General features: G+C 52.2%; 6 protein-coding genes across 6 annotated transcripts; 1 reads left to right on the plus strand and 5 right to left on the minus strand.

Moving 5' to 3' along the window:
* Positions 1–154: 154 nt before the first annotated feature.
* Positions 155–1,686, minus strand: BGZ61DRAFT_476124 (alpha/beta hydrolase fold-domain-containing protein; the record flags this gene model as incomplete). Its single annotated transcript, XM_046248773.1, has 2 exons — positions 155–902; positions 950–1,686. 2 exons carry the CDS (start codon positions 1,684–1,686, stop codon positions 155–157), a joined length of 1,485 nt encoding a protein of 494 aa, XP_046107073.1.
* Positions 1,687–2,629: 943 nt separating this feature from the next.
* Positions 2,630–4,527, minus strand: BGZ61DRAFT_448252 (cytochrome b2). Its single transcript, XM_046245451.1, has 7 exons — positions 4,180–4,527; positions 3,966–4,095; positions 3,831–3,905; positions 3,640–3,782; positions 3,553–3,577; positions 3,066–3,494; positions 2,630–3,017 (listed from the first exon to the last, which is right to left on the minus strand). The coding sequence occupies exons 1-7, from the start codon at positions 4,494–4,496 to the stop codon at positions 2,985–2,987; spliced, it is 1,152 nt and encodes a 383-aa protein (XP_046107074.1). The 5' UTR covers positions 4,497–4,527; the 3' UTR covers positions 2,630–2,984.
* Positions 4,528–5,519: 992 nt separating this feature from the next.
* On the plus strand, positions 5,520–6,590 carry BGZ61DRAFT_448253 (Endoribonuclease L-PSP/chorismate mutase-like protein). Its single transcript, XM_046245452.1, has 4 exons — positions 5,520–5,908; positions 5,973–5,986; positions 6,101–6,274; positions 6,329–6,590. The coding sequence occupies exons 1-4, from the start codon at positions 5,713–5,715 to the stop codon at positions 6,491–6,493; spliced, it is 549 nt and encodes a 182-aa protein (XP_046107075.1). The 5' UTR covers positions 5,520–5,712; the 3' UTR covers positions 6,494–6,590.
* On the minus strand, positions 6,591–8,028 carry BGZ61DRAFT_448255 (uncharacterized protein). The gene has a single exon (XM_046245453.1). The coding sequence runs from the start codon at positions 7,605–7,607 to the stop codon at positions 6,789–6,791; it is 819 nt and encodes a 272-aa protein (XP_046107076.1). The 5' UTR covers positions 7,608–8,028; the 3' UTR covers positions 6,591–6,788.
* Positions 8,029–8,363: 335 nt separating this feature from the next.
* BGZ61DRAFT_448256 (uncharacterized protein) lies at positions 8,364–9,760 on the minus strand. The gene has a single exon (XM_046245454.1). The coding sequence runs from the start codon at positions 9,634–9,636 to the stop codon at positions 8,572–8,574; it is 1,065 nt and encodes a 354-aa protein (XP_046107077.1). The 5' UTR covers positions 9,637–9,760; the 3' UTR covers positions 8,364–8,571.
* Positions 9,761–10,486: 726 nt separating this feature from the next.
* Positions 10,487–14,419, minus strand: BGZ61DRAFT_416922 (uncharacterized protein). Its single transcript, XM_046243396.1, has 5 exons — positions 14,391–14,419; positions 13,731–14,246; positions 13,077–13,674; positions 12,356–12,983; positions 10,487–12,285 (listed from the first exon to the last, which is right to left on the minus strand). The coding sequence occupies exons 2-5, from the start codon at positions 14,232–14,234 to the stop codon at positions 10,641–10,643; spliced, it is 3,375 nt and encodes a 1,124-aa protein (XP_046107078.1). The 5' UTR covers positions 14,235–14,246; positions 14,391–14,419; the 3' UTR covers positions 10,487–10,640.
* Between the last annotated feature and the right edge of the window lie 793 nt (positions 14,420–15,212).

Here is a 15,212-nt window from a genome sequence, read left to right on the forward strand (position 1 = left end):
TATTGCTCCATAACAAACGCAACAGCTACGCCACCAACAATATCTACACTAACGCCGGGCTCATGAAACAATCTCCCCATCCAATGCCCCGGATCGAAACAATTACTCACAAAAACGCCGACCCTCGTCCCTTGTCCGCCCAAAACCAACACCGTCACAGCTTCGCCGCAGAAATCACCGGAAGCTCGCCTGCCTTGAGCAGGACCCGCTGGCGCATCTCGTCGTCGGTGACGCTGCACAGGTCCTCAAACCGCAGCGGCTCCTCGTCCAGCGTCCTGGCCTTGATGCGCACGGCGCTCGAGGCGATGGCCTCGGCGTCGTCCACCGCCGCGCGGATAAAGCCCGCCCAGCCGTCGTAGCACCGGTGCGTGGACGGGATGTTGCGCAGCAGCAGCGCAAAGCAGTGCGGCATGGCCTCGTACTCCTCGAACACCACCGCCACGCCGTCGGCCTCGAGCTTGCGCGCCAGGAACTTGCCCTCCCAGGCCAGGATCTCCCAGCCAGCGCACATGTAGATGGGCGGCGCGCCCTCCCAGCTCCGCGCCATGACGAGCGACGCCAGCGGGTGCGGCAGCAGGTCGTCGTCGACGTAGATGTTCTTGCGCGGCGGCTTGGCCGGCCAGATGTCGCACGGCGGGATGGCCAGCTTGCTGATGGACTCGGGCTTGGGCAGGAAGTCGTACGGCGTCGGCGTGGCCATCTCCCACGTTGGCGCGCTCTGCGTGATGTCGAGCCACGGCGAGTTGACGGCCACGCCTGCGGGCAGCGGCACTTGACGCAGCTCGCCGTGCCACAGGATCGGAGCGTCCTGGTTCCGGAGTTCCATGAGCAGCTGGAGTAACGCCAGCGCAAGGTTTCCGCCGGCACTTGGGGAGTCTCGAGTCAGCGCCACCACGCGGGGACTGGGGAACTGGGCATGAAGAACACGCCGAGATTCGACAAGGCTTACCTGTCACCGGCAATCACAAGGTGCTCCGGCTGCACGGGGTCGTGGTAGGCGTCCGGCGGCGGGTACAGCAGCGTAAAGTACGACACGAAGGCGTCGAGCAGGGCCGACGGGAAGGGATGCTGGGGGGCGAGGCGGTAACGGACCGAGTAGCATCGGCCGCCCGTCAACTTGGCCAGCTTCTTGGTGGTTGGGCGGTGCGTGGAAGGGTCGCAGAGGTAGTAGGCGCCGCCGTGTAAGTACAGGACCGTTGTGGGCGTGGTGCACTCGCCCATCATGCTGTGATACCTCTCGCGCTCCGACATGCTGGGCAACGGCTCGGTGCGCGCTACTCCCGCGCGGTACCCGGTCCACTCGGCCTCTACGTCGATGAGGTCGGGCACGGGAACCCGGGGACGGCGAGACTTGGAGTCCCTCGGGCGGGCGAGGCGCTCGAGCGTGTCGATGAGGGCATCGCGGATGCCCGTCTCGGACGGCCGCGGCGAGGCGTACCGGCTGACCCAGATGGAGCCCTGCGGCCCGCTGTCGCGCATGGTGAGCTTCTGGATGTCGGTGATGCTGCGCGGCTTGGAGGTGACCAGCATGGCGCGGAAGACGGCGATGAGGAGCGAGCTGCGCAGGTCGAGATACTCGGCCGCATCCGAGAGTTGGAGGATGTGAAGCAGCGAGACGCGGGCGATGAGCGGGAGGAATGACAGGGAGGCCCAAGCAGCCTTGATGGTTGCCGTAGTTATCTTCATACTGGGCAAGGCTCAAGGCGGGGATCAGAGGAGACAGCACTTGGGGAAACGAAGTTGGCGGTGATGCAGGGCGGGTGTCCTCGGTGATGCTGCTAGTATGGTGCCATCCAACTGCTGTTAGCAAGATGCCATTCGTAAGGGCCAGCCTATCGACAATCAACCCCAAAAGGAAGATGGGAAATGCAAAAGAATACAAGAAGAGGGTATAAAATTTGCTAGAAATCGCTCAGGAGGGCGAGGAGGGAGAGAGATGGTTAACTAGGCGGTGGATGGCCATGGAACCCCCAGCGAGCCGGCAACCGCATGAGGCGGTCATGAAGATGAGCAGACGCTTCTGAAGAAGGATCGATCGAACAAGCAAGGACCAGCACCAGAGAGGGATCCAAGGCCCAAAGGGTCTAGCTGGGGCAGCATCGCCGTCGATGATTCGCGCGTCGCATGCAAGCCCAAGAGCGGAATGGTTCTTCCTCCTCCGTCTACTGTTTGAGCCTCGGCATGGCATGGATGGCGGGGGAATCCATCACGCTTCCCACGTCCAGCGCACTAACACACTGCCTGTTTGAGTAAAAGTTGCGCGCCAGTTGGCTGGCATTATGCTATTCCTCACTGAGCTAGGTTCGCGAGGCTTGGGGGATTAAGTTGGCGGCCCTCGCTTTTGGCACTTTGGCCGGTGTATTGGAGCATGTGGCTGAAGCAATACCCAGGTTTATATTAAAAATTACGCATCGCTGAATCAGTATTTTGTTACCGTGCAGCATTTTCCCGCAGACGCAATGTTTTATAGATGTCATCAAGGTACCTTGCCACCGGATATAGTAGGCTGTAAGTTAGTGCGGGGAGTTTGAGTCCCGAATGAGCAACTGGTTGTACCACGGGTCACCCGGAAACGCGGGGACCTGCCCACAGGATGGCATGATTATTCTGCATGAGCGTATCGATGGGTTTTACTGTCTTGCTTCGTTGGAGAGTGAGGATTTTCAGGTTACCACTATTCGCGTATACAAAGTACTGGCCGCATACGGAATATTGGCACACGGCCTAGACGAAATCCAACTACCTATGAACACGATGAATGGACCACGACTAAGGGACCTACCAAAGTACTGAATCTGAAAAGTAAAGATGGGAAAATAATACAGAGAGTTCGCCTTACCAAGTCTACCCTAAGAAAAGATGCATTATTAAATACCACAATTGAAACCCGCACGTATTGTGTGTGCAAATCCCAATTCTTGACATTACAAAACCACTGTCTGCCGCCGCATTTATTCGTAACCATTGTTCCTGCCAACTACCACTCAAGGAATCCAGGTATTTTGCGTCCATTGAACCTAAAAATCATCAGTCATCAATACACTCTCAAAAGACGGTGTGCTCACGTAGCTAGCGTTGATCTCATGAAGATTTGTAACACCTAGATTGGCCGCATCAACCGTGACCTCACGGTTCAAAAGGTCGATTGCGTGCCGCACGCCCTCGATGCCGAACACATTGGCGTACACAAAGGGGCGGCCGAGGCCAACAGCCCTGACACCCAGAGCCAGCAGCTTGAGGATATCGGTCCCGTATCTCACGCCGCCGTCGGCATACACTTCGAGCTGTGAGAATATCTCGGGGGCTTTCTGGCGAATCTCGAGCGCAACTTCCAGGCTCGAGGGACTGCCGTCAAGTTGTCGGGCACCGTGATTGGATAGCATAATGGCCTTCACTCCGTTTTTCACAGCGTCTTGCGCATCGGATACTGTCAAAATGCCCTTCAATACGATTGGCAATGAGGTCATCGCTGTGAGGTTATGGTAACGTTCCCACTATATCCTTGTCAGTCAAGCTGGGCTGGTCGGGTCTTGACTCCAAAAGATGACTTACAGTTAACAGCGTATAATCTGGCTCTCTGTGTCACGGGATCATTAGTCTGAATACTTCAATAGTCTCCAGAATTGTTGTTTGACATACGGAGGCCCACCGCGAAGTCGGAAGGCTCGCTGGCGATCCCCACTTACAGGGGCATCGACTGTGAGAACAATGGCAGCGGCACCGGAGTCTTCTATCTGTTTCACAAGCTTCCGAGTTGTCTTATCCGAGTTGGGTAGATAAAGCTATCAATCTCATTAGAATGGCTATTGAATTGTGATGATGGAACTTACCTGTTGAAACGTGACCTGCCCTGCCGCCCTCGCGGCGGCGATCTCTTCAATACTTTTCGAGGCTTTCAATGAAGGCTATGACGATTAGAATGGCTTATACTCGGGAAAGATAGCACTAGGGCTCAGACACCATACCACATATAGTATATTGCTTTCTCCTGCCGCTCGGACGAGATTGAGCTCCGCGTCAGGGTGGGCCATATCCTGCCGTGCTGCCGGGCTTATGAAGAAAGGAGATGAAAATTTATGACCAAGGATAGTTGTGCTGTTACCACATTTAGTTTCCATTTCCTTGTATTGACCTGATATTTGTGGGTAAAGTATGAGGGAACAAACGACGCATACATACGGCAATGTGGCTTTCACATTTCTAACATCCATCATTCGTCGTGGAAGTAAGGAATATCGTTGGAAAGCCTCAAGGTTGTTTCGATAGGACCACTCCCCACCAGCAGCATTGCGAAAGTAGGTATAATTCTGTAGAGGCAAGAAATTCCGCGCTGCCCATTCGAAATCCGGAAGGCCAGCAATGCTGTCAAGGTCCGGGAGCGAGCCAACCGCAAAGTCGCCCAGAAAATCATTCAAGCCTGTGTCTGGCTCGTTGAGAAAGGGCCGAGCCGCCAGTGTGCAAGTAGCAAAAACAATAACTGGTCCAGAGATCCACATGATGACGGCTTGGCTGGAAAGGAGTGATCGAGGTAAGGAATTAATCTTCACTTTTCGGGACAGGAAATCTCGGGGCTTTTATGGAAAACTCTTGCCGTATTTCTCATGGACGATCGGCATCTTTCCAGAACTCGAATGTGTAGTTAAGGAATGCTAATTGACTCCCGTAAAAGCTCCACGGATCGGGCAGCCTAGCGTCGCATGAAGTGTCGGGGTGGCCAATTGTATTCTGTATACCGTAACTCAGCAAATCCAGTAAGGGTAGCGCCTCGGCAGAGTGGAAATCCCCGGATACTACATCGTATACCGCACGTACCGTAGTAAAGTCACATTGAGGCTTTTGGGAGTGATTGTCCGTGGTTTTGTGCCAATAAGTATGCTTATCTTGTCTTTCAGAGGTCAAATTTATCCACAGTTAGCGCCAGGATCTGCAGCTCTCCACTTTGCCCAGGGACTACCCATCCTGAATGGGCTGAGTTCTCGCGGTATCTAGGGGTATGGCTATAACTAGGCGATTAATAGAGAGAGTGGAATGGCTATTTGAGCTAGGCAGCCTGGATTAGATAAATTTTTACGATAGAATGTAACGTGGGCTAATGAAGCGAAGAAGAAGCTATCCTAGTAGGTGCAAAATGAGACACTGTGTCTTACTCGCCTAAACTCAAACGTGCCGATGGTCTATTTGAAGTGTTAGGGAGCTGGAATCATGGAAAAGTGAGGCGGACATAGCTGTGTGTGGCGCGGGTAGCGGATCCCGAAGTCCCGGTTCAAGGGCGTCGGCATTCCAACGTTCGGGGCAGGATGTTATGGACATAATCAGAGTAGGATGTGATGCAACAAGTACTATTTGACCACCACACTATAGTGAAATTGTGATCTGCGATTGCACTTGCTGGCACTCAAGTGACGTCTTCACTTGATTGCAAATCGGACCTATCATGTAAAGCGGGCTGAACGTATGGTTTCGTCATGGAGGTCTTAGGGATGCACCCCCATATCATTCAATATCTAGTCACCGTCAATCATCAAGTATCTCTGTCTTTTGAATTGAAATGGCAATTGTTATATGGGAATCTGTGAGATCAGTCATTGAGAGCTCGGCTTCCGAAGCCGACTTCTTGGATCTCACTGCCCACGTTCCGTCGGATCGGCCTGCCGATCTGCCCAAATCGTCGCCAGTCGGACTACATAACTCCGACCTATCCCCCTGCAGGTTATGTTGCTTCCTTTTTTAAACACAGTCGTCAAAATGAGTCTCAAACTTATCCGCAAATCACCCATCTCCCTACCTCAGCTGGCTCGTGTGATTTCGCCACTCCGACCGCTATATCCCCAACCGCCGCGACCATTGCAACCCAGAAGATATCTCACGATGGCGGTTGAGTCCGTTTATACCGACAAGTGCTACAAGCGTGAGTATTCACTTGTCACTCGCGCCTTACTGCGTACTATGACTGACAATGGATGGCCCGACAGCATTTGCTCACTATGTCCGTAAGCCCCAGCCGAAAACTACTGTGACTGGATTATTAGCTGCTACTATCGATGCATCGCACGAAAAAAAGCGCGGAGACCAACGCTTACTGTTTATTTCTCCTTTATAGTCCCAGGCAATCAAAGCCGGAGGGCTCGTTTGGTTGTCTGGTCAAATCCCAGCAGACGTGAACGGCAAGCTTATTACAGGATCCGTAGCCGACAAAACGCACGCTATCATCCAAAACACAAAGGCAATCCTAAAGGAAGCTGGCTCGAGTCTTGAGCAGGTGGTTAAAGTAGTTGTGAGAACCCCTGGCTTACTTGTTTTCATGCCATGGTCACTAAATGTCACGCAGGTGTATGTACGTGACGCTGGAATTATGCCCGACTTTAACGCGGTTTACAACCCTGCGTTCCCACAGAAGCCTGCACGGTCGATGGTGGAGGTGTCGAATCTACCAGCAGGCGTCGACATTCAGGTGGATTTTATCGCAGTTGCTGGGCCTGTCGAGAAACTCTAGTAGCTCAACTCCACATTTCATGTTGAAGATAGTGACTACGGAGAGAAATAGTGTCCTGGGAGTCTGGGACTGCCAAGGGCTGGCGTAATTAAGATTTCATAAATTTGATCAAGTGACCACACTACTAGTCCGATTAGAAATCAAGGCGTGTCTCGGAGAGACCTAACACTGAAGTCTCAAGGCCGAAGCCGATGTTCAAGACCGGGATCACGTTCCGACACCCCAAGCTCGCCTCCTCTCAATCCATGCCGATAAGCGGGACCAGGTCCGAACATATAGACAACCACACACTGGCTTATTGGGGAACATCCACGTAGCAGTTAATCTCGTCGATGGCAAACCAATTGTCAAGGCAGACCTGTGGGCTCTGGGCCGTAATCCAGATTCGGTTCTTGCCACTGCTGGGCGTATCGAAGGAGAACGAGCCAGACATCCAGTGACCCGCATCGGCGTCGCTCTCAGGGTAACGATTACCGATTTCGTCGTTGCCGTTCCAGATGCGAAAGTAGGGCACATATCGGTTAGGTGTGATGTAGTATTTGTTAAAGTACCACTGATATGTGCAGTAGACGCGAGTGTTGGGGCAGGTCCAGGTGTCTTGGTACATCTCTAGGTAGACGTTGTCCTTGAACTTTGTGGAAGTGCGGAATGTTTTGGACGTGCCGAAAGCCCCGTTGGAGCCAATGTAGACGCAGGCTTCGTTGTCATCGGAGAGAACCCACGGGCAGAGATCACCGCTCTCAAAGTTCCCGTTTTTGATGGGGTTGACGTTGGGGTCGCATACTTGTTCCAGTTGGGCCTCGCACGTTTGTCCAACGCTGGTACAAACCGGCTCAGGGGTGGCTTGAGGAGTCTCAACGCATACTGATGTTGTATCGGTATAATCGGGTGTGGTTGTGGCAGGAGTCGTGGTCGGTGTCCCTTCAGTAGCGGATGTGGTGAGGCTTGTGGTTGTAGTTTGGTCGACCGGAGTCGTAGTCGACGTTGCTTCCGAAGTGGTTTCCGTAGTCGAGAGGAGGGCCGTGGTGCTCGATGAGGCCTTGCATGGCGACGCAACAGCCAGTGAGCTGAAAAGTGATGTTAAGAAAAGCGAGTGGATCAGACGGCGAGCCATCTTGACGGATTGTTGTCGCGTTGAGAGCAACTGTGCACTGGTCACCGGTTTCACTGGAGGAACGACACACCGAAGACCCCCTGGAACGCAACGCGGGGGACAGAGGCATTCTTTTCATCTTTTCCCTCCAGGCTTAATAAGCTTGGGTAAATGGCATGCCGATCTCCGAATTTTGCTGTGACTTGTTCGGTAAGCGTTGGTTGCATGCTTGCGAGCAAGCTTAGCAGGACTAAGAAGCGTGTCTTGCCTCGGGCAATTGAGACATACACAAATCGGCGCATAAAATGCCCAAAAAGGTTAGGTTTTGTGAAAGACGTAAAATGAATATAAGCACTACGATTAGCACTTGCCAATCAAGACCGAGAAAGAATCAGATACGAGGCACTGGGGAGACTACTGATGGATCTAACCCTTGTGGCGCATGCGGTTTCCTTTTTTTCAACGCTATTGATTTATAGTCCAGGAACAGCAACCGAGTCGCCAGCTGAGGGCAGGCTTGGCCCCTGGCTAGCAGGGATGAATCAGGTACCAATTGCGTCATAAATGTTGTTGGCTTTCCGTCGTGGCGTTGCTGGCACACGAGAGACCCAATAGAGGAACAATCACAACACTTGGCGAGAAAAAGGGTTGATGAGGCCCGACAGGAATTCGGAACCCGCGCCGAGAGCGGGTCGTGGTCGGTAGCCGGCAACCTAACTTAATTGTGACACCCGGTCTCATGCAGGGAGAAATTAACGCGTAAAGCTGTGAGGGAGCCGGGCGATCATATGGATCACGAGTCAGGTACATGGGCTCAGGGGCGTCTTCCTGTTCAAGGTCCTCAGGAGCCATTTTGCACCTGCGGTTGATGTAGACAGTGAGGGCCACTCATCTACTGCCTAATACAAGGCTCAGCTCTTTGATGATACGAACCATAATCTTATGATATTCCAAGTCGGTTAGCTTACACCTCGAGTCCCATCTTCTAGCCACCCATAGCCGCTATCCTTTTGCTCCGACGTCTGTACTCGGTCACTCTCCGACAGGCAATGCACTGCCCATCCTCATCGAAATAGTGCTCATCCAACTCAACCTCGCATAAGTCATGCGGTTCCCCCTCATAACAGCCATCACAGGACGGTTGACGGTAGGTACAGTCCCACAACCCAGATACAGCATCCTGCCAAGCACTGCTTAAGGTGCTCTCATGGCTAGGTGTCTTCCATCCATCCAGGGCTTCCCTAATACGATTGATATCGTCGACCTCCTCAAGGCCAAGAAAAGCATCTCGTGGCTGTTCACGAGCACAGAGAAGTCTAGTCTGAACTGGCGGACACTTTTCGAGGCCCGATTTCTCCACTTCAACCCAGCCATGCTTCTCACCATCTAACAGGGTGTCCTCTTCAATATCACAGTCGTACATTTCCGTCTCCATCGCGGGTGTGATGTCGAGATCAAAACTGACTTGGTAGATCCCCTTCTCAATGACATCTTCCCACGACAGACATCCCTCTGGCAAGACGATAATCCAGCTTCGATAACGGTTCGCGTCATTGTATTGGGTCCAGAATTTCGCAGATGGGCACCAAGTTGGTACTATATGAGGCAACGGCTCTTTGCCCCGGATTTCGTTGATGAGCTTTTCGTTTGCAGCTTCCTCCGACAGACCCGCCACAGCATTCTCTCTCATGTCTTGGACGGCTTGCATTCGGTACGCCTTTTCACGACGATGATGGTCGACGCATTCTTCAATGCTGCTGAAATTGGAGTGCACATCGACCCTCGGCCACCGATTTCTCGCATTTCCCCAACCCTCAATAGCATCGCAATTGAGAAAGCTGTTCCCTAAATCCTCCGGCGATGGGTGAGGGCTGCCTAAACAGTAGAGCTGGATGCCAAGCTTGGCAATGTTCTCGGACAACCCACCACCACGGACAACCGTGTAGGTTCGGCCAGCGTGATCTTCGAAATGACTATAGCGAGCCGACATGTTCCTCTTCCTGGGAGCTTTGCCACCGGTTGATTTGCGTCTCGTCTGCGTGGGCGCCATCGTTAAAAGCCGCCAAATATGCAGTCTTCGAAGGCGAAGTTGATGGCTTCTATCTCAATTCTGGCATAAAGGTACAATAAAAATTCAAGAGTACGCATCAGTGAAGTCCAACGCCGCAGAGAGGGGATCTGGGTTGAGGAAGGCCGTACTGCTGCCTAGAAATTCACAGCACACCACCCGCTGTGGCCCACATTTACCATAAAGGGAAAAGTGCATAATGTTCGTGATCAACTCCACCGCTTCCAACACCGCGCCATAATGTAAGTCATGGCACCTCTTTGTTCTGAGAAGTCAAATCTATGATTCTTTTCCGCAATGGATAAAGTCCACCACTATCAATTACACCGGATGAGAAATTTTGCCTGGCAACCTAAACGCTTATTGCCCACCAATTCCATCTTGTTCCCTGGACCTATCCCCTGTCCTTGAGGTGAAGGGTTGTCCTGTCTTAACAACGACCTGGAGCCTGGAGAATCAATAAAATATTATGTTTCTATATTTATAGTTTGCTAACTCTATTAAATGGGCATAAACCTGACTAGTTGCTATTTTATCTAGATCTTTAGAAGAGAGATCTCATAGAATAAAGAGTCTGGAAATAGATACTCAGTAGATTCCAGAAGCTTAAGGTATTATTGTTACTTGGTAAACTCTTTCTTAATGAATTATTACGACCGTGGAAAATAGCGAGGTACGTGTTGAGGGGAATCTGAATATGGCTGGAATACTGCCTGCTTGATTAATAAAGATATGGTATGTCCTTCGTGCCGTGTGGCTTGACCTGAACGCTCGAATTATAGTCTAGTAGATTATCAACCAAGCTCCGCTGCCCGGGCCGCTACTGCAATCGCTGAATAACACTTCATCGGCCAGGGGATAAGCCCGAACGGAGTGATGGCCATATCCCTAGTACTCTGTAGCAAATACCAGCACAGTGTCCTCCGTGTGGAATAGGCATCCAACTTGGCTAGATGGTGCTCGAGGAGCTCTACATCAGCTGACCCTCAATCTTGTTGCAAGTCATCTTCCCAGAAACCCATCTTGATCAGAACACTCTTCCGCACCCCCTTCTCCATAAGAAATGCTGCCATGTCTTTCCTCATCTGGATTGGAACCCAACCCCACGATATCGCCTCATCCTCATCTATCCATGGCTCCCATTCGTCATGTATCCATGTGTCTCCAGGTAGACGCCAGGACGCCGACGTGGCATCCCCACCGTCATCTTCGATCAGATACCTGAGCCTGTCGACCGACCCCCAAGACCCAGCAACAGCAGCCGCGAGAGGGCTGCCATATAGTCCACACTCCAGACGAGCATTCACGTCGGCGCCATGCTTGATCAACAGCTCATCACACACGGCCGTATACCCCGCGGCAGCTGCTACGAGAGGACTCCCAAAACGGCCGTTCGTGGTGTTGAGGTTAACATTTGCTCCATACTCGATGAGGAGCCTTGCCAGCTTCAAGTCGCCCTGGTGGCATACGACTTCTAGAGGGCAGCCGTAATCGCAACCCTGGCCACATTGGAGGTTTGGGTCTGCTCCTGCCTTGAGAAACATTTCGACAAGCTCAGATTTATCTCTTCCACGGGCGGCGATGCAGAGGGGCTTCACGTTGCCGAGATTCAGATCTGCGCCGTTTGAAAGAAGTAGTTTCATCGTCCCGACTTGTGATCTGTCAACAGCTTCAGCCAATGCGCTTCCCAAGACGCTACTCAAACGTCTGTTCACATTGCCTCCTCGCGCAATGATTGCGTCGCAAAGTTCCTCGTGGCCATACTTTGCGGCAATTGCGAGCAAATCCAGTCCTGCGTTGTTGACCTGTGAGACGTCGATGGCTTCGTCCCACCAGTCTTTGAGGCCATTGTAAAGGCCAAAGATGCATATCGCGAAGACAGGGCTATCTATCGGTTCCAAGTCTTTCGCATCGAATAATATCCGTAGGCCGGGCTCGTACTTCCGCAGATCCTGATGGCGCATAGCCCAATCTCGGTATTGTTGACTAGAATGGAGGCCCCCGCCTCCAGACCCCAAAAACCGCTTGAGAGTCCGCGAGACGGCCATGTTCCCTGGCTGCTGACTCAAGACGGCTGGGACGAGCTGAGCCCAAGTGACTAGTATGTATCCAAAAAAGCTAGCTTCAAGGTCTCGTTGATTAAGTTGCCACAGCTTCGGGGCGCGGAAACCAGGTCGCTTCGAGAAGCCTTCGATGAGACATAACAGAGACAAGTGTGCCACTTGGGAACGGGCATCCTGCCTTGTCCAGCGTCGCTTAAAGTAATCCACGACGGATGCATGAGAAAAACGCCATTGCTTGCCTTCGACAATCATTAAGTGGCGGCAAATATGTTCCAACGTCGACTCGGCCAGCGTGCTCAATATTTCAAGAGCTTCTTGGCCGTCGTCGTCGATTGTCACGCCCAATCGAACAGCTGGGAGCAGTACGCCGATCGACAAGGAACCGTCAGCGCACATTAGCCATTTGGCTGCCCGCTCCAGGATGGTTCGGTCGTGCCCTACATTGTTGTGATACAGTTCGTCATATGCAGCCCACAGATCCTCGGGAAGATTACCGAGTCGCGCGCGGATGTTCTCCTCGGATTGTAAATCCCTGAGCTGCTGCATTTGTAGATACGCCCACCTGAACCTACGTAAATTGTAAGTAAGTCATGGAGTCGAGTGATGGAGTCTAAATAGGGATGGATAGGGTGCCCTACATCCCGTTGCTGCGCGCACATATGGTTGTCTTGACTTGCCGTCTGACCTCGGGCGAAATTGAAGCCCAGCCCAAGTCCATCTTGGCGACCTCTTCGTCAATGTACTTTTCAATATCGGCTCCGCTGTGCTCGGGGGTGATCTCAATGAGGCTCTTCCAAGGGAGGAGTTTTTCAATGTCTCCTTCTTTTCGGCTCGAAACGAACAGCTTGACGGGACGGTTCGCCTCCTTAACCAACGTTGCTAGAATTCGGATGAGGCTGTCCCTAGACCACTTGTCGCATTCGTCTAGAGCGTCCAGAACCAAGATGGTTCGAGGGTAGACATCCAATAGCTCAGACAATGCCTGCTTACAATCATCGAGGCTTAATGCTTTGCCGAGTTTATGAGCAACTCGGTAGTGCTCCAGAACCCGGGTTTGTACTTTCTGGGGATAACGTGGAAGCGTCGCTAGCTGACGAACATAACTCCGAAGAATCGACTGGGGTTCCTGAAGGGCCGGGTCTTCTTGGTTACAATAGAAGAACGCAAAGCCCTCGTCGCACTTGCGTTCTCGGTCACCGGACAATCCGGGGTCAACCCGGTAGCGATCAATGACTCTCGATGCGAGGTACGATTTTCCGGCACCCACTATGAGTCAATACAATGTCAGTTATATATGCTACACGTTAGGCAGTACCATATCGGGGGATTTGGCTTTGAGGGATTAGATAAGTAACTTACTCTGACCACGGAGCCATAGGATCGACGATGAGCTGGACTCTTCCCATTCGAGGAATATAGGGTGCTTCAACAACCACTCACACGTCCCTAAAGTCCTCGCATCATGCTTGCTTTGATGGTGGTTGCCAAATCGGATAGGACTGATATACTCCAGGGCCTCGCGTAGTTGTGCCTCATCGATATTTTCAAGCAGCTCTCGTATTCCATCGTCAACGTGGCGGAGCGGCGTATCGAGACTTTGCAAAAGCGCCTTATTCTCGGCTGCGAGGACTGCTCCGCAGGCTTGAGATGCCGCCGTCAAGTCTTGTTCGAGCCGAGAGAGGTCCGACACTAACTGTTCACCCTGTACCGGGTCGACGAGAGCGCGGAGGAACTTCTTTCCCCAGCCCTCTTCGAAAAGCTTACCCGCGTTGGCTAAGAGCTCAAGCGCCTTTCTGTAAAGATCTACAATTGCCTTTCGCAGATCCTCCGTTGCGATATTGGCACCAGCTCCGACAATGTACACACTCACGTAGACCTTGCCCCTCCTCACCAGACGGAGAACTCTTTCGGCACACCCGAAGATGGCGACAAGGTCCTCACATTGAGAGACATTTGCCTACCATGTTACTTAGTAATGAGGAAGCGGTAGATCCAACTTCTGTGCGAAAATACCTCCAGAAGGACTTTCAGAGCTGCCCATATCGCCGAGCATGGCGCAGGGGCGAACTGGACCGCGATGTCGCCAATTGCCGTCATCCACGCCACCACCCGATCTGCGTGGTCCCTCCATATGATCTCGCGGTCTCCAACCTTGATCTTTGGCGTCGTGTTCTTGTATTCTTGCTCTCTTTTCCGAACGAGGGCCACCAGTTCCTTAACGTGCGCTGCGTCGTCGTGACTTGGGGAAAGCTTCCCGATCCACTTTCTCGTCCTCTCGTCCGCCTTTTGATAAGCTTCAAGCCAGAGATCAGGCTCTACAGTGCTCTGGGTTAGTGTTGAGCCAGCCGTAGCAGGATCGGGGGGTATGGTTGGGCTTGGTGCGGCAACAACTTGTAGCGCTAGAACAGGGGCAGTTGGAGCGGAGGCGCCTGAGAATCGACGATTGAATAATGATGCAACAACATGACGACCTTTCACACGGCCACCGACCGCTATAGGTTGCGAAGAGCTGGCCATTCCCTTGAGGTGCTGCGTCGAGCGATTAGCTGCTGCCTGATCTATCTCTGTCGGAATGGGTTTGGCTTCATCAAAGATGGTAGGCGGACGCCAGTCTGGAATTGACAGGAATTTGCAAGGTGTGGGATGCTCGACGAGTGCCTAACGAGACTCACCGACGCCCAGAATGCAGCCACGGCGGCGAGGCTGACAATCGAGAGCCTATCAAGCCTCCTAGTAACGGAGCAGGGGATATTCCGTCGTGACTCGGCCTATGAGAATATAGATCCAGAAACGGAATGAGGTTTTTCCGTCATTGTAAGTGTCTCCTTAGCCGTCCTCGCTGCGCTTGTGCTCGTTAAGTTACTGGCTATTGCCGCGCCGCCCAGGGCCTCTTGGTCCTCAGCAACCCTATCATGGTCTTATCCGACGTAGCCGTAAGATGCATTACGCTATCGCAGCACAAATCACTAGCTAAAGGCTCCTAAATGAGTGTAGTCTTGGGCCTTCAAGCTGTACCGAACATGGTGTATCTTAGCAATAAAAATTAGCTTTACCCTCACCTATCTTGCCTCTTTCACTCGCCGTGCTTCTTCTTATAGTACACCTCATCCGCCTGCCTGTCTTTCTTATAATTGCTCTAAACAGATTTTATTAATAAACTCTTTAGGTAGGTATTGACCATTGTGTCTAGTCACTCTACTCAAGTTGGTTGCTGCCATGGTAGCTGAGGATTTCTTTTATTTAGCCTACCGATTGAGGAACACATAATGACAGACAATTGTAAATTTCGTCATGTAGTACTCAATTGGAGGCCAGTAGCACTCAATTGGAGTCAAGTAGCAGACCAACCTGGAAGCCGTAAACCTCAGGCACTCGTAGTGTCTCACTTTAGCGACAACAACAACAACAAACTAACTTTCCTCAAGACGATCTAGACCTGGCTGCGCCACCGCCAGTGACGATCAACAATGACGCGAAGCGCGTTTTCAATCCCAA

Source organism: Ilyonectria robusta (assembly GCF_021365365.1).
Source record: "Ilyonectria robusta strain PMI_751 chromosome Unknown BGZ61scaffold_6, whole genome shotgun sequence".
Classification (NCBI taxonomy): Eukaryota; Fungi; Ascomycota; class Sordariomycetes; order Hypocreales; family Nectriaceae; genus Ilyonectria; species Ilyonectria robusta.